This window comes from Elgaria multicarinata, chromosome 2, assembly GCF_023053635.1.
Source record: "Elgaria multicarinata webbii isolate HBS135686 ecotype San Diego chromosome 2, rElgMul1.1.pri, whole genome shotgun sequence".
In the NCBI taxonomy this organism is placed as follows: Eukaryota; Metazoa; Chordata; class Lepidosauria; order Squamata; family Anguidae; genus Elgaria; species Elgaria multicarinata.
This window is the reverse complement of record NC_086172.1, coordinates 171,315,533-171,343,441: the sequence shown is the minus strand read 5'-3', so window position 1 is coordinate 171,343,441 and position 27,909 is coordinate 171,315,533. Positions and strand designations below refer to the sequence as shown.

The 27,909-nt window shown below is 46.1% G+C and overlaps 1 protein-coding gene across 1 annotated transcript; it reads left to right on the top strand.

Moving 5' to 3' along the window:
• The first annotated feature begins 13,692 nt into the window (after positions 1-13,692).
• AKAP5 (A-kinase anchoring protein 5) lies at positions 13,693-15,731 on the top strand. Its single transcript, XM_063147666.1, has one exon. It carries the CDS (start codon positions 13,960-13,962, stop codon positions 15,439-15,441), a length of 1,482 nt encoding a protein of 493 aa, XP_063003736.1. The 5' UTR covers positions 13,693-13,959; the 3' UTR covers positions 15,442-15,731.
• The last annotated feature ends 12,178 nt before the right edge of the window (positions 15,732-27,909 follow it).

Here is a 27,909-nt window from a genome sequence, read left to right as displayed (position 1 = left end):
TTTGGTTGTCATGGGAAATGGTCTCTGACAAGCCTTTAACTCTGTGGGAGAGCACCTGCTTTGCATGCAGAAGGCAGCAGGTTCAATCCCTGCCATCCCCAACTAAAATGATCAAGTAGTAGGTGATGGGACCTTGTAAAGCTACTGCCAGTCAGAGCAGGGAGTACTGTCTTAGATGGAGAAACAGATCGGCCTGGCATAAGACAGCTCCCAGTGTTCTAAATGCAACTGGATTGAATGCACCTTCTCCCATTTCTCCTCTCTCCTGTCGTCCTCCATTCCCTCTGTCGCCTCTAGCTGTGCCAAATTGTAGATGGCAAAGCTCCTTGTGCTGTACTGTCGTGGCTTGCTGCCATGTTGGAGATCTAATTTTGGGTTTGTTGCTCTGTAAAGCGCTCTGCATGTTGATGGTGCTATAGAAATAACAATACTCGGGGTTATTTCATATTACCCCCATCCCACGAGGTAGATTATGCTGCCACGTAGATCAGCACCCATGCAATGGCATGTGTTAAGTGCCAGCCACGGGTCAGCTTTCAGAATCAGGCCAGCTTCTTCACACATATGAGGCATACAATAAAAGAGAGGTACATCAAAGATAGTGTGTGAATGGGATGTGCACGCAGGTTTGGATGCACGTGTCTTCCAGAAGTTTACGTGGAGAGCCTGGGTTGGCTTCTAGAGCTCCGTGTCACGTGTGCAACCAAGTTTGCTGCCTATTTAATTAGGGTGGCCCTATGGAAAGGAGGACAGGGCTCCTGTATCTCTAACAGTTGTAGAGAAAAGGGAATTTCAGCAGGTGTCATTTCTATCTAGTCACTCTACTATAGCTAGAGGGCAGGGCTCCTGCATCTTTAACAGTTGTAGAGAGAAGGGAATTTCAGCAGGTGTCATTTCTATCTAGTCACTCTAATATAGCTAGAGGGCAGGGCTCCTGCATCTTTAACAGTTGTAGAGAAAAGGGAATTTCAGCAGGTGTCACTTCTATCTAGTCACTCTAATATAGCTAGAGGGCAGGGCTCCTGCATCTTTAACAGTTGGAGAGAAAAGGGAATTTCAGCAGGTGTCATTTGTATCTAGTCACTCTAATATAGCTAGAGGGCAGGGCTCCTGCATCTGTAACAGCTGGAGAGAAAAGGGAATTTCAGCAGGTGTCACTTCTATCTAGTCACTCTAATATAGCTAGAGGGCAGGGTTCCTGCATCTTTAACAGTTGGAGAGAAAAGGGAATTTCAGCAGGTGTCATTTGTATCTAGTCACTCTACTATAGCTAGAGGGCAGGGCTCTTGCATCTTTAACAGTTGTAGAGAAAAGGGGATTTCAGCAGGTGTCATTTGTATCTAGTCACTAGTATAGCTAGAGGGCAGGGCTCCTGCATCTTTAACTGTTGGTTGTTTTTCAAGTTTTATTCTCTTTTGAATTTTTTGAAAATTAACACTCTATTCCCCCCCTCCTCCCCCTTTACATGCAATAGTCCAAGCATTCAGTAATTGTAATAAATCAAGGCAGAAAAATACAAAATACATTATTCAAATGAACCAGAGAGAGTGATATGCTACGGGCAGAGTGTCATGAAATTGAGTGTTACCAACATACATAATAAATTGATACCAATCCATAGTGAATGTATCATGTTCCCTACTTCCTTTTGCCAATTGTAACTTGTATGTTAATTTTTCAGATAAGGCAATCTTCCAAACCTAAATCCACCAGGCATCTGTTGTGATGAAGAGGGAATTTCACCAGGTGCGGCATGCATACAAATGACACCTGCCTGAAATTCCCTTTTCTATGCAACTGTTAAAGAAACAGAAGCCCCGTCCGAATGGACACGTCAAGTTCTGCAGCTATGACAATGTAACAGAAAAGTTTCTAAAGCTGCTTTCATAAGAGAGGCAGACTTGTGTAGGCGAAAGGCTGACTATCTGTAGCTAGCTGTCAGGGAGTCAAAAAATCCATGTAACAATTCTTTGATTGTTGTAAGTGTAAAGAGCTTGAGAGCTTGAAATATTGCATGTTCCCTTGGAACCGTGTGTGTGTGTGTGTGTGTGTGAAAAATGGATATACTAACAGCAGAGTTATTTAAAAATATATTTAATGCAGCCTTCCTCAGCCTGGGGCACTCCAGATGTGTTGGACTGCATCTCCCAGAATGCCCCAGCTGGCTGGGGCATTCTGGGAGTTGTAGTCCAACACATCTGGAGCGCCCCAGGTTGAGGAAGGCTGATTTAATGTTAAACGTTTCAGCTTCTAGCTTCATCAGTAGCTGTGATGTTAAATGGATAACAAGATTAGCAGTTTGGAATGGTGGTAGATGGAAATTCCTAAGGAAGGGGGGGAAATCAGAGGTGTGAGTGGCATAAAGCTTATAAATTGTCCTCCAGGTTAAAGCCATATGGACTAAGACTCGTGAGACTGTAGATCGAGAAGTTTTCCTTTCTGTCAAACACATAATGCCTTTTGTTTGTTCAATTGGAAGCAAGTAGAAGTCTGAAAGACTACGGGCAAGTGAGTTAAAATGTCTTGCAACAGGCTGGTCTAGGTTGGTTGGTTTTTTTAGTAAGATTGACTGCATCCATAATAGATCCAGAGCCTCTGTGTTGCTTTGCTGCTGTGCCACTTTACACCTCTCTCTCTCTCTCTCTCTCTCTCTCTCTCTCACACACACACACACACACACACACACACACACACACGCACAACTGTTCAAACAAGGATTACTGGTGCCTGTGGGGTTGGCAAGGGCCGGCTGCCAGCTGCTTTGATGCTGTCTCAAGGCAGTAATTCCTCTTGCCATGTGCTGAACCACAAAAGGAGGGCTCATGTGCCATGGGGAATAAATCATGGACGCAGCCGTCCCCCAGCGGCCAAGGCAGCCGTGCGGTGTGTGGCCGCATGATTTATCGTGCCTGCTTCCAAACAGCCTCTGCTCCCTGGGGGCTGGCCATTCTTTCTGAATCAGATGCGATCTGAATGATCCAGTAACACACACACACACAGACACACAATGCAAGGATTGCAGCAGCTCGTAGGGCAAGTTTTGGAGAACATGTGTCTCTCCAGATGTGGTTGGATCATCCCTTATATGATCTAGAGTGAGGCTTGGCTGGCAGGGCTGATGAGCATTGCAGACCGTCAGCACCTGGAATGCGACACGTTTGCCTGCTTCCAGGAGGGTGCCCGTTGCTTCTCTGCATGAGTTGCTGCTATAATAATAATAATAATATATTTATTTATTTCTTACCCGCCTCTCCCTTTGGATCGAGGCGGGGAACAACATTAGAACAGGAATCAATACACCTTAAAAATTCTTGATTTTACATTGATCTGGATAGGCCTGCCGGAAAAGGCTAGTCTTTAAAGCTGCCTTAAAATCACACAGAGAGTTAATTTTAAGAATCTCCTCCGGCAGGCCATTCCACAATCTGGGGGAGACAGCAGGAAAGGTCCTCTGGGAAACTGATGTCAGCCTAGTTTTAGCTGACTGAAGTAAGTTCACCCCAGAGGACCTGAGTGTGCGAGGCAGACTGTATGGGAGAAGGCGATCCCGCAGGTAACCTGGACCCAAACCATTTAGGGCTTTAAAGGTAATGACCAACACTTTGTACTTTGCCCTGAAACTAATTGGCAGCCAGTGGAGTGATTTTAATGTTGGGGTAATATGCTCACCCCTAGATGTACTGGTGACCAACCTGGCTGCCATATTTTGAACTAGTTGAAGTTTCCGAACTAGGTACAATGGTAGCCCTATGTAGAGCGCATTGCAGAAGTCAAGCCTTGAGGTTACCAGCGCGTGCACTACTGTCTTTAGGTCTTCTGACTCTAAGAAGGGGCGCAGCTGGCATTGCTTTCCATAGACAAGGCACACCCAGGACAGTGATTAGGGTGCACACGAACACACAGTGGGCGGGCTCCGAAGTTGAACCCCCAGCTGCACTACCATAGACAATACCGGCCTTGATGATGGCATAACAGACAAGGCAGCTGCCAATCAACAACGGCAGAGAAAAGACATGACCGGCCCCAGCGTTAGGCAGAGAGCTGGCTTCAGGCAGCTGGTGCTGGGTGCTACTGGAGAGGCACTAGTGGAAGCCCCTCCCCCAGCTATTGTCTCCTCCGTTGGAGGGCGGAGCTGAATGTGCGACAGTTAAGTTAGCCGATTCCCCCCAGGTAAGGTGGTGGATGCTGAAAGGATGCTTCAACCTACTGTAAGGAAGCCCGTAACCAGTGGAGGTTGGTGGCTCCGATGTCAGTGGGGTGGTGAATCCGCTCCAGGTTTCAATCAGAACCAGTCAGAATTCTAAAGGAGCTATCCAAGGTTCAGACTGAAACCCGGAACGGATTCACTACCCCACTGACATCGGAACCACCAGCCTCCACTGATAAACGTTGGCTTCTGTAGGTGGATTTGGTTATGGGAGCCGGGGGGCGGGGGGGGGATCTACTTCTTCACCTCAGGCAGAAAAATCTCTTGAAGAAACAGGTGTTGCACGTGCATGTGTGAACCAACTCCCTAACTTCAAGGAGAGAGGCTTGCTGCATGCATTTCATATTGACACACATAGAAAACATTCTATGGACTTGCAGCATTCTTATTATTTTAATTATTAACGAAGCAGTCACTTTCCTGTTTCATGGACGGTCGGCTCTATCACACACATGAGAGACAGTGTGGTGTAGTGGTTAGAGTGTTGGACTGGGATTCGGGAGATCCGGGTTCTAGTCCCCACTTGGCCATGGAAACCCACTGGATGATCGCCCACTGGCCAGTCACAGACTCCCAGCCCAGCCCAGCCTACCGCACAGGGTTGTTTCTTGCAAGAGGGAAAAGGGTGGAATATAACATTCACCAAGAGGTGTAGAGGTAAGTTCTGAAGTGCAGGCACTTCTCTGCCAAGCAGAGTCCAAATTTGCAAGCAGTTGGGTTGATCCATCTCAACAAACCGGATCTACACTATTGCTTTAAAGCGCTTTATAACAGTTTTATAGCGCTTTAAAGCAGTTAAAGCGCTTTATAACTGTTATAAAGCGCTTTAAAGCAGTAGTGTAGCAATTTCCCTCTATACCGAGGTCTTGTATAAAGCTGCTGGATCGCGGACCTAATAACATTATCAACTTTTGAACGAGTGTTATATAGACGCAATTTGCAAGAGGATAACTATACGAACATTTGGTCTGCTTTTCTTGAAACCTTTGTATAACTCTCTCCTTTTTTTTTTTTTTTCTCCTTCAGTTTTTACGATGGAAATGATCTACCGGTATGGTGTTTTTATTCCCCGTTTTTCACGATGTATTTGTTTTGTTTGTTGATATTCACAATAAAAAATTTTTTAAACAAGATACTGGATCTTGCCCATTCAGACGGAACATAACATTTTGAAAGGGGCGGCGGGGGTGGCAGATGACGTCAGCGTCCCTGCTCATAGAGAGGGGGGGGGAAACCTGCTGACCGTGCGCCCTGGGAACCTCGACTCCACTACACCGCTGGATCCACTTCCCCCAGAGGGCGAAGATGCTCCCCCGCCGTGGTCCTTACTCCGAATCCGTGCCCCAAAGGCGCGGGGTTGGAGTCGCGTATGGTGTGGGGCGCTGCGCATTGGCCTAGTAGGGGGGACCTCCGTGGGCTCCCTTCGGCCCCAGGAGCCAGAGCGCGCGAGGAGGAGGAGGAGGAGCAGCAGGAGGAGGAGGAGGAGGAGGAGGACGGCGGCGGCTCCCTCTCTCCCTCCTTCCCTCCCTCCTTCTCTCCCTCCCGCCCTCTCCGGTAGTCAAGTGGGCGGATCTCCGCGCTGCCGTCGCTGCTGCCGCCGCGCCAGGCAGAGCGCAAGAGCCGCCGCCAGGACGCCAGCGCGGGCGAGGCGGGGGGCGCGGCTGCCGCGGCTGCTCCTGCTGCGTGCCGAGAGCGGCTGGGGCGCAAGGTGAGCGCGGGGCCGGAGGGGGCCCCCGGGGAAGCGGGCGGAGACGTTGTCCGGGGCCGGCGGGTGCGGGGCATCCCGCTCTGCCCGCTGCTTTCGCGGAGAGCCAAGCGGAGCGGGAGCTGCAGCAGAGGCGCGGAGCGCTCGGGCACCGGTGCCAAAGCGCGGCCGCGTCGCCTGGGGAGGAGAGGAAGGGTCCCGGGTGCCCGAGCCGGGAGGGCGGGGGGAGGAAGAAAACAGGGGAGTGCGGGGAGGGGGCGCGGGGGGCGCGGTGTTGGGGGGCCAGGAAGGCGTGCATTGTGTGTGTGTGTGTGTGTCCAGAGGAGGATGGTGGCTCCGATTCCGGTGGGGCTGTGAATCCATTTTGGGTTTTACTCAAAACCAGCCAGAACTCTAAAGGAGCTATCCGAGGGGCTGAGGCACCCTCAAAATAGGTTCAGCACCTTCGATAGCTCTTTGAGTGTTCTGGCGGGTTCTGACTAAAACCCAGAGTGGATTCATAGCCCCGCCGAAATCGGAGTCACCAGCCTCCACTGTGTGTGTGTGTGTGTTTGGTAGAAAACGGACACTGGCGAAGTGCGGCAGAGAGTGGTCTTTGTAACACGCGTGTGGTTGGCGCTAACCCCTGCTGTATTTATTTATTTATTTATTACATTTCTATACCGCCCAATAGCCAGAGCTGTACATGGATATAACCAACACAAGCAGTGTAAGAACAGGTGCCCTCTGCCCTCGTGTGTGTCTGTGTTACATACAGAAGCTCCATGGTCATTAATCTGGAAGAATCTCGCACACACAGAGAGAGCACTGGTTCGCCATGCTCTCTACAATTATTGCTGAAGTCCATGGAGTCTTTGCCCGTAAGGTGAAGGAAGGAAGAGACCACTCTGAATGTATGAACAGGAGGAGGTGTAGAAAAGGGTTTTTTGGGGGGAACCCATTTTCGTTAAGCAACTGCGGAGGACCCAGGGGGTGGGATTGTGGGGGGCTGGCTAACTGCCGGCCCTCCTTGGCCACCAGCAAATCCTCACGCTCAACCATGCGCTTCCCGAGGCAGCCTCCACCCCAAAGCGCTATGTTCCAGCCTCAGTGCCCAGTCTGTAAAATGGGAGCTAGAGGGGCCGCTTGCGCAGTGGTTCTTGGAAGGGGTGGATTGGGTGGATGTCCCAGGCAGGCAGGCAGGCAAGCGTTCAGTGTAAATCCAGATGTGCCTGCAATCCTTTGTTCCCCTACGCTTGAAAGAACAGGTGCTGTTGGAGGTGCTTCCTGCGTCGCGTCGTTGGGAGTCAGGATTTGTGCTTGGAAGTAACAGTGGCTGTGTGCGATCTGTTTTACGATGTGTGGGCTGCATAGATGCATATCCTATTGCAGGCAGTATAAGGATTGCAAATCCCACTATATGCCAGCCTTCCCCAAGCTGGCGCCCTCCAGATGTGTGGGACTGTAACTCCGGGAATGATGGGAGCTGCAGTCCAACACATCTGGAGGTGCACCAGGTTGGAGAAGCCCCCATGTAACATTTTCTACATGCAAAGAGAGGTACACAGGCAGACAATACAGCTTACAATTTGCAATGTTTAGCTCACTGTTGGTTAGATTTATTGATTTAAAATGTTCTCCTGATGAGTCAGGCACCATATATAATAATGTTTTAATTGATCAGCCAGACGCCATATATAATAATATGAACCGCACAGAGAGCTCCGGCTATTGGGCGGTATAGAAATGTAATAAATAATAAATAAATAAATTTAATTTATAAACAAAACCCTGTGTTGTGACTGGCAGCTACCATCTTACAGGAGATGCTTCCTCTTCTCTCTCCCACACAGGGGCTGGATATGGCACATATGAAAATCATCTTTTTAAAAAAAGGAAAGAATATTTTTTCAAAATGATGGTTTATTCGTGTGCTGATCTAATCAATCAGTCAATGAGATTATTAATATTATTTATGTATTTATTTTCTATACCACCCAGTAGCCATAGCTCTCTGAGCAGTTCACAAAATTTGCAATCCACAAATACAAGATTTTACAAAAATAATATAAAAACATCAACATGCAAAATATGAAACAATTTAAACAACTAAATAATAATAATAATAATAATAATAATAATAATAATAATAATAATAATTTTATTTGTTACCCGCCTCTCCCTCTGGATCGAGACAAGGTGCAACACAAATCCAAAACACCATAAAATACGTACATATAATTGATTAAAACATATAAAACTACTGGGCCTGATAAAATACTGGGCCTGATAAAAGCAACTTAAATAAATGCCCCATCATATGCTGTCAAATGGATTAAACATCACACAGTTACTGATTTAAGATTTTTTTAGTCGAATGGCAACCTCAGCAAACATATGTCTGTGCTTGCCTGTTGCTGCCACTGCCACTTTTCACAATCCACGGATCGTTTCAGTGCGTTTAAGAGGGAACTGGTATATGTCTTAATTCCGTGGCAGGTCTGTGCTGTGGTTGCCTCTCTGCAGGAGTCCTGGCTGGGTTCAAAGGCCTGGTGGGCTGGATTAAGGTCATGGGCTGAAAGTTCCCCATCCCTGATAAAATGCATGCACACTAGGAGGCTGTCTAAACCCATGGAAAGCCCTGGAGTGGGCACACATTGGCGCTGCATCGATTATACGGTGAAGCAGCCACCACACACATACCTTGGGCCTTTCTGGTGAAGTTGTGGAGAAAAAAAGTCAGGGACTTCCTTGCCTCGCTATCTCTGGAACAAGGCAAGTACAGTGTCGCAAATCACCAGCGTTAAAACACGATAAGCAGGAGGGAAACGTCAACAAACAGTCTGTGGTCGAAAGCCAAAGTATACGTCACAAGCTGGATTGGAAAACACTGGATTGAGGAAAGCGTCAAAGAGATGTCAGGGTCAGGTCCAAGGTCAGGAGAATGTCAATAGGGAGACATTTTTCTCCCTCTCCCATAATGCTAGAACCCAATGGGGTCATCCCATATTTATTTATTTATTTATTTATGTATTACATTTTTATGCCGCCCAATAGCCAAAGCTCTCTGGGCGGTTCACAAAAAAGCTGATTGGTAGGAGATTCAGGACAGTTGTGAATTCCATAGTTTAACTCTGTGCTGTGTGAAGAAGTCCTTCCTTTGATCTGTCCTGGATCTCCCACCAATCAGCTTCATGGGATGACCCCATTGGGTTCTAGCATTATGGGAGAGGGAGAAAAATGTGTCCCTATCCACATTCTTCTGACCTTGGACGACATCTCTTTGACGCTTTCCTGAATCCAGTGTTTTTCGACCAGCTTGTGATGTATACTTTGGCTTTCGACCACAGACTATGGTGATGGCCACCAATTTGGATGGCTTTAAAAGGGGGTTGGATAAATTGCTGGAGGAGAAGGCTATCAATGACTACTAGCCCTGATGGTTATGTGCTACCTCCAGTAAGCCTTTGTGGTTTACGAGTTCTTTAGATGATGTTGTGTTCCTCAAGTTTTGCTTTCATGTCTAAAGAGCACTTTCACTGAGTTTTGTTTTAGAGCAGAGAAAATGGGGTATTTCATTATAAAATGGAAAGAAAATGCTTTTTAAGAACATAAGGAGAGCCCTGCTGGATCAGACCAAGGGTCCATCTAGTCCAGCACTCTGCTCACACAGTGGCCAACCAGCCATTGGCCAGGGACCAACAAGGTAGGACATGGTGCAACAGCACCCTCCCACCCATGTTCCCCTGCAACTGGTGTGCACAGTCTTACTACCTTGGATACTGAAGGTAGCACATAACCAAAAGGACTAGTAGCCTTCTCCTCCAGGAATTTATCCAACCCCCTTTTAAAGCCATCCAGATTGGTGGCCATCACTACATCTTGTGGTTGTGAATTCCATAATTTAACTCTGTGCTGTGTGAAGAAGTCCTTCCTTTGATCTGTCCTGAATTGTTCTAAGCTAATCTATTCCAGCTGTTGTAACCTTCCCTCATAAGGGAGATGCTCCAGCCCCTTAATCATTTTAGTTGCCCTTTTTTGCGCGGCTGGCTCTTTTTCACTTGTGTATTTGCGTTATTCTGCCATACCAAAGTGCCACCTAGAGGTTATGTAGTGGAAAAGCAGGAAAGGAAATTTATTTATTATTTAATTTATTTAAAATATTTATATCCCGCCCTATATCACTAAGATCTCAGGGCGGCGTACAGATAAAAACATACAGTATAAAACAATAAATATACAGTTAAAGACAAATTAAACCATAATCCAAGTTAAAACAATATATAATTTAAAAGCAATAGATGCAGTTAAAACAATGTGCCAGTGAGTTTAACCATCAAAGGCTTTGTTAAAAAGCCATGTTTTTACTTGGCGTCGAAATGCAATCAATGTTGGCGCCAATCGGGCCTCCAAGGGGAGGGCATTCCACAGTCAGGGTGCCACCACAGAGAAGGCCCTCTCCCTTGTCCCATCATAACGTATATGTTGCATGGGTGGGATGCGGAGAAGGGCTCCTCTAACAGATCTAAGGTCTCGGGCAGGCATATATAAGGAGAGGCGCTCTCTCGAGTATCGAGGTCCCAAGCCGTTGAGGGCTTTAAACGTCATTACCAGCACCTTGAAATGGTCCTCATGTAGTGCTTGGATCTCAATTCCGCAACAAAACTAAAAAGGCTCATGTAAAAATGCTCTTAAATGGGGGCAGCTGTTTTCCTGGTTTCATACAAAGCCGAGTTATACCACGTCACATCATCTAGCCCAGTACTGTGTATTTGGACTGGTAGCAATTCTCCTTGGTCCTGGGCAGAGATCTTTCAATTAGCAGATCATTAGATGGCTATTAAAATGTCTTCTATATATACCGCTATTTGAGACATAAACCCCATTAAGAAGTGAGCGGTGGTGGTGATATTTCATGATCTTGAAATATTTTTAAAAGCAACCAACGCTCTTAAAGTACACGGCTGTTTTGTGATTAAGCCATCTTTGAATTTTCCTGTAAATCTTGGCCCTGTGCCGACATGTGCTAAGAAGGGACTTCATGCTGAGTCTGTCTGCATGGTCTGTCTGCTGCCTAGCGGTAGCTCTCCAAGGTTTCAGGCATACCCAGTCTTACTTGGAGTCACCAGGAATTGAACCTGGGACCTTTGGCAAGAAGGACGTATGCTCTACAACTGAGCCGCAGCTCTTCTAACTCCCCCGCCCCGCTCCTGCCATTGAAGTCTTGAAACGGCATCTCTCTCTGAAGGGCTTCTTGCAAAGTTATCGCCTAAAGATGTACTGAATGGGTGTTTTTGCATGTGGCTGCTTAATGATTCACGCTGCAGTTGCTATGGAACGGCAAAGCAAGCCTATAAAAAGCATCCCTTATACAGTTTGTTTTGTTTTCTGTAACATATAGCACTTTCTGCTTTAAAGAGTGTGTCTAAATATTGGGTGGGATCTCGCTTTAGTCATGCTTAGAATTGAGCCATTGAACCCAATGGGGCAAGTCAGTTATGGCTAACTCAAGCCCCATCAATTTCAATGGGTCTACTGTAAGCATGACGTAGTCCTGATCCTACCCAGTGTTTTGTTGTAAACAGGTCTTGCCTATGTGCCCAATGAAACGTTTGACCCTTCTTGACCATGGTGTGTCCACAACTGCACTCGAAAGGCACTTTGCACATGACGTGGTGCGCAATGAATCTCCTTGCAGAAGTAAGAACATACGAACGTAGAAGAGCCCTGCTGAATCAGACCAAGGGTCCATCTAGACCAGCATTCTGTTCACATGGTGGCCAACCAGCTGCCCACAGGAATCTCACAAGCAAGACACAGTGCAACAGCACCCTCCCGGCCATGTTCCCCAGTAACTGGTGTACATAGGTATACTGCCTCTGATATTGGAGGTAGTACATTGACACCGGGACTAGTAGCCACTGATAGCCTTCTCCAGGAATGTGTCTAACCCCATTTTAAAGCCATCCAAATTGGTGGCCATCACTACATCTTGAAGTAGCAAATTCCATGGTTTAGCTATGCCCTGAGTGAAGAAGTCCTTCCTTTGATCTGTCCAGAATCTTCAACCAATCAGCTTCATGGGATGAGCTCTTTGGGTTCTTGTATTATGGGAGAGGGAGAACATCGACTCCCTAGACTATTGTGTGCTACTTTGTGCCTGTTTCATTAAGGACCCGTTTCCACATGTCTGATTTAGTGCTACCGCACAGGACTGGCAGTGTGGAAATTCCCTATGCGTCGAATAGAAGGTCCCACATTCAATTTCTGCATCTCCAACTAAAAAGAAAAGGGAGCAGTGTTGTTTAGGGGTGCAAACAGGGTTGGCTGCATGCCTGTGACCCGCATGCAGCCAACCCAGCCATTTCTGGCAGACTGTGAGCCTCCTTCCCTGCATTTGCCCCTGCTGAAAAAAATGGTGGCACTGCCTTGGGTTTCCCACACTAACACTAGCAAGGAAATCCCATATCTCCAACCTTCGTTGAAAGATGAGATGTAAGATAAGAGTTTGGAGATAAGAAAGGGTTTCCCTTGCTAGTGCCAGCAAGAGAAACCCCAGGCTTGTGTGTGAACGTGCAGCTCCCCGGAGCCGCCCAATGCAGCCCTCAGGGCTAAAAAGGTTGTGCACCCTGGTGTAGACCATAAAGTGCTAACAATTCTGTAAGCAGTTTTCCTGCATTTACATGCACAGGAAAGCCTCAATCAACTTTATTATCCCGTGTGTTTAAATGTTGTTGTTGCATTTATATCCCGCCTTTTTTCCTCCAAGGGACCCAAGGCGGCCTACATAATCCTCCTCGTCCTCTCCATTTTATCCTGGCAATAACAACCCTGTGAGGTAGGCTGGGCTGAGAGTCTGTGACTGGCCCAAAGTCACCCAGTGGGTTTCCATGGCCGAGTGGGGACTAGAACCTGGATCTCCTGACACCCAGTCCAACACTCTAGCCACTACACCACAATGGCTCTAGATCTTCACATGCTAGATCTTCACATGTTACAATCTCTATGCAAGTTCCATGTGCTTTAGTACCTTTGTCGTGGTTAGTGTGTAACTTGAGAAGTTGGGTTGTCAACCTGGCTCTTCCACAATCAGACTCAGTACTGTATCCCACCAAAAAGGTGGTTATATATAAAATAAAACACTCTTCTTTTTTACAAGGCCGTTTAATGCTTTGGAAGATCAATTGTGTGGGCAGATTTAGCATGTTGCTATTCTTTTTCTTTCCTTTTTCTCCCTCCTGCAGATGTCCCCTGAGCAATTATATCATTGAAGAAAGTTGTCGTGTTTTATAACGGAAGGCACACTAATTGGAAAATGGCTGAAAGGCAATACAAAACAAAACTGTGAAAAGTCACGGGGAAGTTTCTGCTTGTACCAGTCGACAAAGGAAGCCTCTTGACGTGTCTTCTTGTGCAGCTAATTCTTGATTGGGAAAACCATACATCTATTTGCCAGGGGATGTTGTCTCCTGGGGGTGTCATTAATGGAACAGCGTCAGTGTTCTGTGTTGATTTGAAATCTATTTAAAACAATTAATGTTCCAGGCTTCTGATGAAAGTGTAACGCCATCACACCAAGGGACAATTAAAACTGATGCTTCCAGAAGTCAGGCTGAACTCCTTCAAATAAGATATATGGAAAACACCCTGCTGTTAAAAATCTAACTGTTGGTGAGTTGTATTTTAACTGTAAAAGAAAGAGAACACTGTCTTAAGACAAAGCCATCCATCAGAAAATGTTTTTGTAAGAAATTGACATTGTCTTTCCACCATCCTGAGGTCATTTCAAGGAATGGAATGTGATAATAACATAACACTACAAATGTAAACTGTTTTAACAAGGTTTTCCTCTCCCCAAGTACGCTGGGCGCTGTGGTTTTTAAGGATCTCTGTCAGCAACTTTCCCAAACTACAATTCCCAGGGTTCACTGGGGGAAGCCATGACAGTTAAACTGGTCTAAAAGTAATATGTTTGTGGTGCAGATCTGCCTTAAAGCTGTCTCTCATCTGAAACATTAGCAAAAGAACAGAGTTTAATTTTCAAAAAATAGAGCACACACCCCAAAATATGGAGGGTACAGCTAAAGGAATTCAAATGGAGAGCGTGCAACAATTCGAAGCTCCAAATGCAGACAAACCCATCACTGAAAATGAGAGTCCGGCTAAAAAGGCCTCCGTGTTCTGCTTTAAGAAAAGGAAGAAGTGTCGAGAAAAGGTAATGGAGAAAGATGAGGACTGTGAATCTGATTCACTTACCTTAAAGCCTATGAACCAGCAGCCCAACACTGGATGCAGCAAGGTAGAAGTTTCAGATCTGCTATGGACATCAGGAGGGACCTGGCTGGCATTCAAACGCTTTGTGACGTCGAGAAGACGGCCCAAATCTGCTCTGAAGAAGCAAACTCAGTTTGGGTCCCGTGTACAGCTGGAGACGAACGTGGAAGATGTTGCCGTGCTGCGTTTTCCTAAGGAAGGCGCCGGTTCCAGCATTAAAGTTCCTTGCCTGCGTTTCTCCAGAAGCAGGAAGAAATCCAGCCACCCTGAAATGACGGAGGAGCTAGAATGCAGTGAGAAAGCAAATGAGACAGCAAGCATTTTGAATAACCAGAGGAACAGTAAACCAGAGATGGTGGACGTGGAAGCCCCAGTGAGCACAGAAGAGCCCCCCGGCAGAGCCGTTGAAGAGAAAGAGGGTGACAGTGGAGCGGTAAGAAATGTAGAAGATGTGGTTGCCTCTAGCAGAGAGGATACATTTGCAGCCGAGATGAGGCCCAATCCCAATCGCTACACAGACTGTGCGGCTCAATCCGAAATAATCCACTCTGAAAAGGTCCTTGAAACAGAAGATGAGAAGCAAATCTTTCAGTTGCATCACGGCAGCCTCTATGGAAACGCTGAAGGAGAAGAAGGCAAGAAATTCGATTTCCAAGTTGAGACAGGGCCCTTTGTTCCCCAGGACTTGGCCGAAAGCCAATACGGGATCTTTGGAACAGAAGACACCAAGAACGCGCCTGCCACAGAGGCTGAGTTGGAACAATTTGCGAGGGACGCTGGCGTTGTGGCCGATCGGGACGGGGCCAGGGATGGTAACTCTGTCGAAGTGATGCTGCACTTCAGCCCACCTACACTGGAAGACGAGGCTTCAAGCGAACTGGTCTGTTCCGACGAGGAGGTAAAAGGCAAAGAAAATAAGTTTGCGATGCCTGGAGCAGGCATTGTGATTATGATCACCGAAGCTGAGGACTACCCGGATGAAGGGGAACCCAGCTTTGTCTGTGAACCTTTTTCTTTTCCGCAAGCCGGCAAACAGAAAGGGAAGAAGAAAACAAGCAGAGGTCTTGATTCTGGTGCAGGGGGTTGCAGCAAACCCTGCTCCAACTTCCCGTTGTCCTTTGGCGCCAACGGCCAGGAGCACCGGACTCCGGAGCAGCACGAGGTGCTTCTGATCGAAACGGCCGCGTCGCTCGTGAAGGCGGCCATTCAGTCGTCCATCGAACAGCTCATTAATGAAATGGCCTTGGAGCAAAATCAACAAAACAGCTTCCTATGATCCCAGGAGCTGCTTGGTACACCGTGGCCAGGCCTTGCCGACAGGCAGAGGGAGGCAGCCAGGTTTGAAGTACCGGGCGAGGGCGTCACTCGGATGTCCTGCGACCGTTGCCAAAATTAATTGGTCCGGCCTTGCCGATTAATTATTGTCACCGGAAGTGTAATGAAGGTTCCTGATATATTTAAACTCCGCATGAAAGACCAGGCATGGTCCTGATCCCTGGGGAATTTGCAATGTCTGTGATTAGCTATTTTGCATGTTGGTGACATGGATGTGTATCGTACAAAAGAGCAGGAAGTAAGCGCAGAGGTGCATGGGTGACATGTGCTAATGGCTTGCTCTGTGTGGTAGATCTAGGAAAGTCGTCCCAAAAAAGCCAAGCCCACCTGCCCTGCACCACTTGTTTCACTTACTAGAAACAAGATGTTCAAATCACATTATTGTCAAGGCCTGAAGTCTCACGACGTGAATTAAAGTACAACTAACCTCCATGCCAGGAGAAGCTTCACCTGCTACTTTGGTGTGCGTCATGCTGCTCTAAGAGGCATCGTAGAAGGAGAGAGAGAGAGAGAGAGAGGAGGCAAAGTTGTCCTAAATAGACACCAAGTTCTAAAATGGTGAATGCAAAATATACATTGCTATTGGAAATCAGGGAGCAAGCAATTTCTGCCATGGGTCTCAAAGAATGCTTAGACAGAAAAAAGAAAGTTATAATTCCCAGCATGCTGGGAGTTGTAGGACTTTTTTCTGTCTAAACATGCCTAGGGTGGCCATATGGAAAGGAGAACGGTGCTCCTGTATCTTTAACAGTTGTAGAGAAAAGGGAAATTCAAAAAGTGTCATTTGTATGCACGCAGCACCTGGTGAAATGCTCTCTTCATCACAGCAGTTAAAGCTGCAGGAGCCCCACCCTCTTGACCAGATACAAAAGAGGGCAGGGCTCCTGCAGCTTTAACTGTTGTGATGAAGAGGGGATTTCACCAGGTGCATTTCACAAATGACACCTGCTGAAATTCCCCTTTCAATACAACCGTTAAAGATACAGGAGCCCTGTCCTCCTTGTCATAGGGCCACCCTGCACAAGCTTAGGCAACTTGAGGGCTACATGCAACCCTAGGCTTAGAGCAAGGGTGTGGAACTTCAGGCCCAGGGTTCCAATCCAGCCTATTCCTGGCCCGGCCACACCCCTTCCCTGGCCACACACCCTTTCCCACCCCTTTCCCCTTAGGCACTGCCCACTACCGGAATATGGCTGCCAAGAGCTTCTCTGAAATTGAATTCAGTCCTCGGGTTGAAAGAAGTTGCCTGCCCCGGCCTACATGGAGAGAAGGAGGGTGAAATAGGCGGGGAGCGAGATTGGACAGGTTAACGGAAAGAAGACCAGAAAGGCCTCTGCGAGCCACACCTCTGAGAAGAGCAATCTGTCCCTCTCCCAGTAGAAGTGAAGAGAAGGACGGTAAGAGAGAGATTGAGTAGGGGTGGCGGAGAGAAAAGGGGGGGCAGAAAGATAGAAGGGTGGTTCTGGGGTGACCATATAGAAAGGAAGACAGGGTTCCTGTCTCTTTAACAGTTGCATAAAAAAGGGAATTTCAGCAGGTGTCATTTGTAGGCATGCAGCACCTGATGAAATCCCCTCTTCATCACAACAGTTAAAGATACAGGAGCCCTGTCCTCCTTTCCAAATAGTCACCCTACATAGAGTCACCCTCTGGTTCTCTCCACTTCCGCTCTGGCCCTCTTGTACCAGTAGCAAGCAGAGATGACGCCCTAGGAAATGCAGCACCAGACAGAAAATTAAAAGGTTCCCCATCTCCTCCCATAAAAGAGGTAGAAGTCATAAGGCAAAACCTCGTAGCCCTGTTAGCAAAACTCCATTCTAATTTAGCAGAGTGTAGCACTGTTCTTGCTCATGAGGTGCCACCTCGTGTGCACCAAAATAAATACATTTCATTTCATTTTTCCAAGACTTCCATCCCGCTACATCTTCCAAAGAGAAACGAAAGCGGCTAAGATCCTTGGGAACAGATAAACAAATATCAGGGCATCAAAACAATAATAAAACATAATAAATGAATCAGATAGCAACATTGAGATAAACTGCTCAGGACAAAGCATCATAGCCTCACAGATCAATAGAAATAACAACGTCAACTCTTCAATTACAAGCAGAAGTACTTGGCAGCAGAAATCCACCAGCAACAACAGAAATTACCAGCACCTCAACAACGTGTAACCCTATAAGCGTTGCAGAGCAGCCAGGTCTTTCTGTACCCTTGGAAGATATTCAATGAAGGGGTCAGGTGAGCTTAAAGGAGGACAGGGCTCCTGTGTCTTTAACAGTTGCATAGAAAAGGGAATTTCAGCAGGTGTCATTTGTACCGTTAAAGCAGGTGCCGTTAAAGTTGCAAGAGCTATACTAGAGTGACCAGATACAAAAGAGGGCAAAGTTCCTTCAGCTTTAACTGTTGTGATGAATTTCACCAGGTGCTGTATGTCTACAAATGACATCTGCTGAAATTCCCTTTTCTATAAAACTGTTAAAGATACAGGAGCCCTGTCTTCCTTTTCATATGGTCATCCCATGGCCCAGGATTGCTGCTGCCACCGCCACCATAAAATTATTTATTTATTTATTTATTACATTTCTATACTGCCCAATAGCCGGAGCTCTCTGGGCGGTTCACAAAAATTAAAAAAAGCCCTGTTCCTTGATCATTTCTCCTTTCTTCAATATTATTTGTTAGCTGCCTTGGAACAAGACATACCAAAGGGCAGGAATGATAATAATAATACTAATAATAATCACTTGAAACAGTCTTGGAAAATGCAAATCATAAAATATACTGGGACAGAACAATTCATACTGACAAAACAAACCTTGCAACTGACCAGACATAGACAAAAAAGAAAAACACATACCTCATCGACATAGCAATACCGAATGACAAAAATGCCGTCGTAAAGGAAGAGGAAAAGAGAAAAATATACACTGCTGGCCATGGAAGTCAAAGAACTATGGCAGCAGGAAAAAGTCAGAATTATTTTCTTAGTCACATCAGTCACTGGCAGCACATCAAAAAACTATACAGAAAACCTTCAGAAACTGGGTCTACCAAACTACATCCACACCAACATCCAGAAAGCAGACATAATTAAAACATGCTCAATTGTCAGGAAATTCCCGAATCAGTAAAAGACAGCATTTCTTGGCAAAGCCTGTCATGTCCATCTAGAAAAACCGCCATGAGCGAGGAAGACGATAACAATAATACCAAAAATCTCTTAAATAAATGCAAGCACCCCAATCAACGAGAGAGATTGGTACACATTGGAAGCCTTCCATTTACGTTGCCAATACCAACGCACATCTGGGTGTCTATCCTCCTCTTCCATATGGTATTCATCTGAGGTCTAGTGAATGGGATGCAAAGGGGTGATATGCGACAATGTCCGAGGCCATTGGGGATTACGTGAGGCTGCACCTCGATCTGAAACAGCATCTTTAGAAAAAGCACTTTGTGGCAACAAGGGTAGACATACCTAGGCCCCTGCCAAGGGTCTAGACCCCAGCAGGGGCTCATTGACAAGAAGAACGCCTGGCTTCACCATTGCAACCTGCTTGTTCAGCTGCCTCTCGCTCCAGGCCAGGTAACCGTGGTGTTGAGAAGGAAGAGCAGTGGATGCTACTGCCCACTTGCCCACTGGCAACTTGGGAGCCAGCCCTGCTTAAGCGTTGGCTCCTCAAAGCAACAGGAAACTACCCACTTAAAATGCAAAATACTGCCATTCAGCTAACAGGGTGTCATGGCCAGATGCTCACATTCCGGATACGCAAACCAACAAAAATGCTTCAAAACGGGGGCATATGTACGTTAAAAGATTCCGTGCACATTTTAGGTGTGGATCCATTTGGCACAGTTCTGCTATACGTCAGGTGGAGAAGGATTGAGGCTGTTTCTGCACCCACACACGAGTCATGGGCCCTTTCTACACCATGATTTTTTGGAGGGATCATCCCGGGATCATCCCTGTGTGTCCAAATGGGGATCCTGGGATCAGGGAGGGAGGATCCCTCCATTTCCCCAGGATAACAGACCTCAGTTATCCCAGTTTTACATGCGGTCCTGGGACGATCCTGAGGACTGCAGGTGGGGTGGGCACCCATCCCGGCTTCTTCCCTCTTCCTGGTGAGTAGCGGGAATCCTCAGAGGGAAGGACTCCAGGGTCCTTGGGGGTGGGTGGGGAGCTCTGGCCCTTTAAAAAAAATGGCGGTTGCGATGGGCGCAATCCCCGTGATGTCACACAGCCTGTTTAGGCTGAGGGCGACGATCCCGGAAGAAGTTAAGTCTGGGATCGCCCCCTCTCCCTCTCTCTACACCCATAGGTGTAGAAAGTGCCATGGTGTGACTAGAGCCTGTGACAGGGACCCTGGCCCCAAGAACATTGATGGCTATTAAATAAAATTGAATTGCATGATGTTTCCTTTCCAGTTTGTAATAATGCCATGTGGTTTCAAGGTGGCCAATGAAAATCCAAATACTGGCTTGCTCTGAGGCTTAGCTGGGGAAGCTGGTCAGACAGAGGAGCAGCTTTGCAACATTGTTGTTGTTTATTCGTTCAGTCGTTTCCGACTCTGCGTGACTTCCAGTTCAGCCACTGAATGTTGCTGGGAGTGGAGGAGCATTTTATCAGTGGTGCTCTTAACACATTGGAGGCTCTCAGCAAATTTAATTCGCCTCTTTTGAATTCGTTCTATGTCATTCTGAAGTTTTATTCCAACCAGCAGCTTGATCCTAAACAAACATTGCACTGGTATACCTGCCTGCAAGAGCAGCATGTTGTGTTCTAAGACTGCAACTACAACAAAAAGTCACTGTTGGTGATATTTCATTGGGACAATTGTTGATCCAACTCTGCACCCCCTAAAAGTACTTCTTTTCTGGTCCCAAAAGTATAAGGTACAAGGTATGACTTTTGTCCGACTAGGGTCAATAAATACGTCTTCTACATATTACATTAAACATCTGACATAACAATACATATCACATATATGTACATGTGACACAGTTCCAAGAAACCTCTCTTCCCTCTCTGAGTCTGTTTTTTCTTTCGGCAGGGCAACTGCCATTTGTGCCCCAGGGGTAAAGGGTTAAAAGCACCTTCTGTTCAGCAGTCCTGATACCTTGCCCCATTCCCCAGCTTCTGTTTGCAAAATAGGAAATTAATATGCAGGGCTAAATCATGCATTTAACATTAACAGTTTGGCCCAAGTGAGCCGCTCAGTTGATTTAAAGCACCAGATTGCCAGTAGGCAAAGCAGAGGGGCTAGTGGCAAAATTAGATGTGATCTTGGCAAATGCATATTGCCAGGTATTGTGAATGTGGTCAGTCAGCGAATGCAGCTACCTGCCACCAGGGCCGGTGCTACCATAGAGGCCACTCAGGCGGCCGCCTAGAGCGCCAAGGTAAGAGGGGGTACCAAACGCCGCACCTGGAAGCCGCTCTCCCACAGTGGCTCTGAGAGGGCAGCTTCCGGGTGCGCCGTTCCGAAGCTGGCAGCCCGCCCCAGTGTCCTGGCTTTGCTTCGGCTGGGCGCCCACCCAGCCAAAGCAAAGCCTTGCCCCCCCCTCCAGCATCCTGGCTTTGCTTCAGCTGGGTGGGCGCTTAAGCAAAGCTAGAGCGCTGGGGTGGGGGGGGGGCTTTGGAACGGCGCGCCCGGAAGTCGCTCTCCCAGAGCGGCTTCCAGCTGGGCGCGCCGTTCCAAAGCCGCCCCCTGCCCCCACCCCAGCGTCCTAGCTTCGCTTCAGATGGGTGGGTGAGATGACCTCCCGTGCCCAGATATACTGGGGTGGGAGTGGGTGGGTGAAAGCAGCTCACCTGACTAGGGCGCAAAATAGCTCTGTCTGCCGCTTCAATGCCTCCCAGTCTGGAGCTGATCACATAACTTGCTAACCCACATTCAGTGGTTGAATGTGGGCTGTTTTGAACCATGGGTTGGCGTTTTGTCTGAATGCAGCACGTTTTCCACAGGGTGGGTTATCGTGTTGTCTGAACGCAGCCAGTGAAGCTTGTTAATCATGTAGTGTGGCTTATTAACCACACTGAACAGCCCAACAACAAACCATGGGTTCTCAAAGTGGCTTGTTCAAGAAAATAAGCCATATTATTAAGAAGCCACTCTGCGGACATTCAGACAACACAACAACCCATGGTTCACAAACACCCCACGGTTCAAAACAACCCACACTCAACCACTGAGTTTGGGTTAGCATTTTGTGTGAACAGCCCTTTTGTCTTCCCTATGAAGCCAGACTTAATTCTGGTTTTGTAGTCTGGCTGGGAGTGAGGGGGAATGGTTCAACATTGTTGGGGGCCAGGGCATTCCTGAGATGTTCTGGTAGGCCAAAGAAAGGCTACACACCGCTCTTGCTCGTGCCAATTCTCAACTTCAGGTTGATACTTTTTCCTTTTGAGGTCAGCATGGGTTGTGCCAATGGAAAAGCGAAGTGTGCTTACCACTTTTAATTAGGGGCAGGGGCAGGAAATAATAATAATAATAATAATAATAATAATAATAATAATAATAATAATAAATAATAATTTATTTCTTACCCGCTTCTCCTTTTAGATCGAGACGGGGAACAACATTAGAACAGGAATCAATACATCTTAAAAATTCATGATTTAACATTGATCTGGATAGGCCTGCCGGAAAAGGCTAGTCTTTAAAGCTGCCTTAAAATCACACATAGAGTTAATTTTACGAATCTCCTCTGGCAGGCCATTCCACAATCTGGGGGCGACAGAAGAAAAGGTCCTCTGGGAAACTGATGTCAGCCTAGTTTTAGCTGACTGAAGTAAGTTCACCCCAGAGGACCTGAGTGTGCGGGGCGGACTATATGGGAGAAGGCGATCCCGCAAGTAACCTGGACCCAAACCATTTAGGGCTTTAAAGGTAATGACCAACACTTTGTACTTTGCCCAGAAACTAATTGGCAGCCAGTGGCGTGATTTTAATGTTGGTGTAATGTGGTCACCCCTAGGTGTACCGGTGACCAACCTGGCTGCCATATTTTGAACTAGTTGAAGTTTCCGAACTAGGTACAATGGTAGCCCTATGTAGAGCGCATTGCAGAAGTCAAGCCTTGAGGTTACCAGCGCGTGCACTACTGTCTTTAGGTCTTCTGACTCTAAGAAGGGGCACAGCTGGCGTATCAGCCGAGGCTGATAGTAGGCACTCCTGGCCGTCGCATCTATCTGGGCTGTCATTTGGAGTGACTCCAGATGAGTCCAGCAGCTATCAGAAGTTAGGAAACGAGTGTATTCAGTGTGGAAAGTCTCACGGGTGTGCTGTTATGGGTGTTACTGTGCGTGTTTCTGATGCTCCATTTTTGATTGGAGTGCCAATTCTCTGTATGTAATATTAATCAAGTTGTTTTAAATCACCGCCGACAAATAGATTTGCTGGGAAACCAAAGCCTACAGAAGAGCCAGAGAGCTGCAAAACTGTCTCCAGGAGTGTTGTCAAATATTAATTTAATCCTGCAAATTTGGGACTTGTGTGTTCTTGGCGCTTGCTTACGGCTGCTCAAGCCTACACAATATTGATCCGCAGGCCTTGTGCTGCCTTTGTGTTCCTCTCCCTTTCTTAACAGCCTTCAGATGTGAAGCTCACCCGGCAGTGAGCAATGCAGGAGTTGAAGAGGTGACCTTGAGCAGCGTTGGCGTTTTATTTCAAGCCTCTTAATTGCGGGGGGAGAAAGCTGCTTTAAAAAATGGTTTTAAACTCTTGCAGAGAATTTGAGTAGTTGTATCAAATTCACAGAGAAAGTCGTACAGGTGCATTTGCTTCTCCTGATACCCAGTCCCTTCCTACCAGGCAGAAAGGATAGTGACAGTGGAAATCAACGGAAAGGAAACCATGAAGCCAAGTTATTTATTTATCTATTTATTTATTACACTTATATAATGCCCCATAGCCGAAAGTCTCTGGGCGGTTTACAGATTAATAACATGAACATTAAAAACAAATATACAAAATTTAAAAGCATAAAAACACAATATTCATTTAAAAACAAACTATTCTGGGGTCAGTTAAGAAAATAAAAATGCTCAGCATATGTTGTTAAATGCATGGGAGAAAAGTCTTGACCTGGCGCCGAAAAGATAACAATGTTGGTGCCAGGCGAGCCTCGTCGGGGAGATCATTCCACAATTGGGGGGCCAACACTGAAAAGGCCAACACTGAAATTTAGCCAACACACAACCTGAGTGATACGAACTAAAGGTTTGATGCAGGTCCAGTGTACATTGTAAACAAAGCATCACACGGTACATCCCTCCCTGTGAGTGTACCACTTCAGAATGCGGATTATGTGGTGGCGGGCTTGCATGTTCGTTGGCTCTGGTTCGAGCCTCAGTATCTCAGCGGCATGCTAGTTTTCTCTCTGCGTGCAGTTTGTTTTTGCTTTTAATAAGGGAGTTGAGCAATCTCTCATCTGCATTCTGAAATGGTACGGCTCTGGAGGTTAAAGATTCTGGAATTAAGGTGGCTCCTGCACTTTGTCAAGACTATCCATTTCAGTAACTTGTAAATCGGTGTGTGTGTGTGTGTGTGTGTTTTAAATCAAAGAGGTTTGGTTGTCTATAACACTGCAATCATACACATACCTACTCAGAAACATGTGCTGTTGAGTTCAATGGGGATTGCTCTCAGATGTGTGTATAGATTGCAGCCCTTTCTCCTTTCTGTTGCTGATGATACCAATTCTCCATGGGTGTGTTGCAAACATCTCGTGCACATGCACACACCCTTTTCTTACAAGTCCTTCAAATTTAAAGGTGAGCATCCGAGAGAGAAAGAAGGGAGTTCAAGCTATGCGTGCAAATCATACTAAAGCACTGTTCCTGGAAATGGACTGAACAATGAAACGGTTGGAGCAATTCATCACCGCCTCTCAACGACATTGTGTGATAACACAAAGAGCGCTGTGGGGGTGGGGGTGGGTGAAGAAAAGCCTTGGAGAACAGCTTCTAAAGATGCAAATTACAAAGAAAGCAAACAACCAGTTGGGAAGAGAATGTGCTTTTGGAAACCAAGAAACACTTTCGTTCATGTCCTTAGCAGGTGATATTGTTATGGAACTATTAATGTCTATGGCTATAGGAAGGGCTGGGCTGATTAATGGTACACTTCCCTTTCAGTTATATGTATGCGGGAGAGTCAATTAATCCAGCTTAATAAATGTGGGTTAATTTTTGCATCCTGAATTTTTGGATTATTTGGTTCCATTGCATTACGTTGCAACTGTTTTGCTTATTGTCTTGTTTTTGTTTAGTATATTTTGAGTTTGATTGCATGCTGCTTTGGATCATGAGCAGGTGTGTGCAGAAGGTAAATCAGGATCAATTGGTAGATTGCTTGACAATTTGCAATAAGTGGCAAAGATTACTGACTCTCAGTAGTTTGACAATAGCAGCAACAAGGAAGTTCCCTCCACCCACCTACCCCAACTGAGCTATCAGAATCGTTGATTTGCAATACTTCAAATATATTATATTTATTATTTTGTTCCTTTCTATACCACCCAGTAGCACGAGGCTCTCTGTGCAGTTCACAACAATTTACAAAAACTACAACATTATAAACATTATATTTATTTTATGTTATTATTTATTTTAATTTTTTCATTTCTATACCGCCCAATAGTTGAAGCTCTCTGGGCAGTTATAATGGAACATTATAACAAAACGTAGTCTAAAAGTTTTTAAGGTACAAAATTTAAAACAATTTAAATAGCTGAAAACAATTTCAGTAAACAATTTCGATAATGGACTTACTTAAGACAGCTGACATCAGAGCCCCATCATTTGCCATTAAATGACTGGGAGGAGAGGGCAGTAGAGTCAAAAAGATGACAATGTTGGCACCAGGCAGGCTGGAGTGGGGAGCTCGTTCCGTAGTCGGGGGCCATCACTGAGAAGGCCCTCTCCCTTGTACAAATATAAATTTGTACCTCTAAATACAAGTCATTTCATATTTATATATGTATCTGAAACATTTTTATCCAGGTCTGAAACCAAAAAGACTCCCAGAGCAGTTTAAATAATAATAATAATAATAATAATAATAATAATAATAATAATAATAATAATAATTTATTTATATAGCACCATCAGTGTACATGGTGCTGTACAGAGTAAAGCAGTAAATAGCAAGACCCTGCCTCATAGGCTTACAATCTAATAAAATCATAGTAAAACAATAAGGAGGGGAAGAGAATGCAAACAGGTACAGGGTAGGGTAAGCAGGCACAGGGTAGGGTAAAACTGACAGTATAAAGTCTGCACAACATCAAGTTTTAAAAGCTTTAGGAAAAAGAAAAGTTTTTAGTTGAGCTTTAAAAGCTGCGGTTGAACTTGTAGTTCTCAAATGTTCTGGAAGAGCGTTCCAGGCGTAAGGGGCAGCAGACGAAAATGGACGAAGCCGAGCAAGGGAAGTAGAGGCCCTTGGGCAGGCGAGAAACATGGCATCAGAGGAGCGAAGAGCACGAGCGGGGCAATAGTGTGAGATGAGAGAGGAGAGATAGGAAGGAGCTAGACCGTGAAAAGCTTTGATGGTCAGCAGGAGAAGTTTATATTGGATTCTGAAGTGAATTGGAAGCCAATGAAGAGATTTCAGAAGCGGAGTAACATGGTCGGAGCGGCGAGCCAAGAAGATGATCTTTGCGGCAGAGTGGTGAACAGAAACCAACGGACTGATGTGAGAAGAAGGAAGGCCAGAGAGAAGAAGGTTGCAGTAGTCCAACCGTGAAATAACCAGTGCATGAACAAGCGTTTTGGCAGAAGAGACAGACAAAAATGATTGAATCCTGGCAATATTATACAGGAAAAATCGACAAGATTTAGATTCAGTATAAACCAAACAGTTCCTGCCCATATGCTTGCAATCTAAAAGACAAAGCACAAAAGGAAAGTGAGTTCAGGAGGGAGGAGGAATAAAGCAAATTCTGACACCAGTTCTTAAAATTAGAGTTCTTATAATGACTTACTGGGATGGAAATGGTTCAGGTAACCCAATGGAGCAGCAGCTAGGTAATAGCTGAGGAAGAGCCAGGCGGCTGATCTCTCAGTATCCCCAGTGGGATACACCTGCTCTTGTCCTCTCCTTCGGCTGTGCAGCATTCACAGATTTCTTTCAGTCGAGTTGAAAGTAGGGTGCAACTTTCTGTGATGTTTCAATCCAGGTCCAGTTTATAAAGCAGGAAACACTTTAAAATGCAGCACGGTAGATTAGAGAGGGAAACAGAATCTTCCTAGCCATATGTCTCTACCCTAAACCGTATGTGTTTTCAGAGGTGTGATAAAATCAGTGGCTCAGCATAGCTGTTGCAGCTGGACTCCTGAAGTTTCAATACACCTCAAAAAGGATACTGTAGAGCTGGAAAAGGCGCTGAAAAAGGCAACTGAAATGATCAAGGGGGCGGAGCAACTCCCCTAAGAGAAAATATTACATTGGGGACTTTTTAGCTCATAGAATCATAGAATAGTGGAGTTGGAAAGGGCCTACAAGGCCATCAAGTCCAACCCACTTCTCAATGAAGGAATCCACCTTAAAGCATCCCTGACAGATGGCTGTCCAGCTGCCTCTTGAATGCTTGAGGGAGAACCCATTACCTCCCTAGGGAATTGGTTCCATTGTTATACTGCTCTAACAGTCAGGAAGTTTTTCCTGAAGTCAAACCGGAATCTGGCTTCCTGGAACTTGAGCCTGTTATTCCGTGTCCTGCACTCTGGGAGGATCGAGAAGAGGTCCTGACCCTCCTCTGTGTGAGAACCTTTCAAGGACTTGAAGCGTGAACCTCTACCACTGAAGCTCCAACGTGGACAGCTCTAAAGGGGGTTAGACATACTCCTGGAGGAGCAGGCTGTCAATGGCTACTAGTCCTGAAGTATTCCTCAACCTGGTTCCCTCCAGATGTTTTGGAATTCAACTGTCTCCAGCCCCAGTCAGGATGGCCAATGGACAGGAATTCTGGGAGTTTTAATCCACCAGACCCAGAGGGCACCAAGTTGCGGAAGATTACCGTATTTCTTCGATTGTAAGATGCCATCGATTGTAAGACGCACACTAATTTCAGTACCACCAACAGAAAAAAAGCTTTGATTCTAAGAAATAATAAATGCACCCGCAATTCTAAGACGCACCCCGTTTTTAGAGATGTTTATATGGGGGGAAAAGTGCATCTTAGAATCGAAGAAATATGGTATTCTATTTCCCTCAACGTCCAGAGCGTGTCTATGAATACTAGTTGCTGACAAACATTGGCTAGAGGGTGCTGTTGCACTCATGTCGTAGAATCACAGAATAGTAGAGTTGGAAGGGGCCTACAAGGCCATTGAGTCCAACCCCCTGCTCAATGCAGGAATCCACCCGAAAGCATCCCTGACAGATGCTTGTCCAGCTGC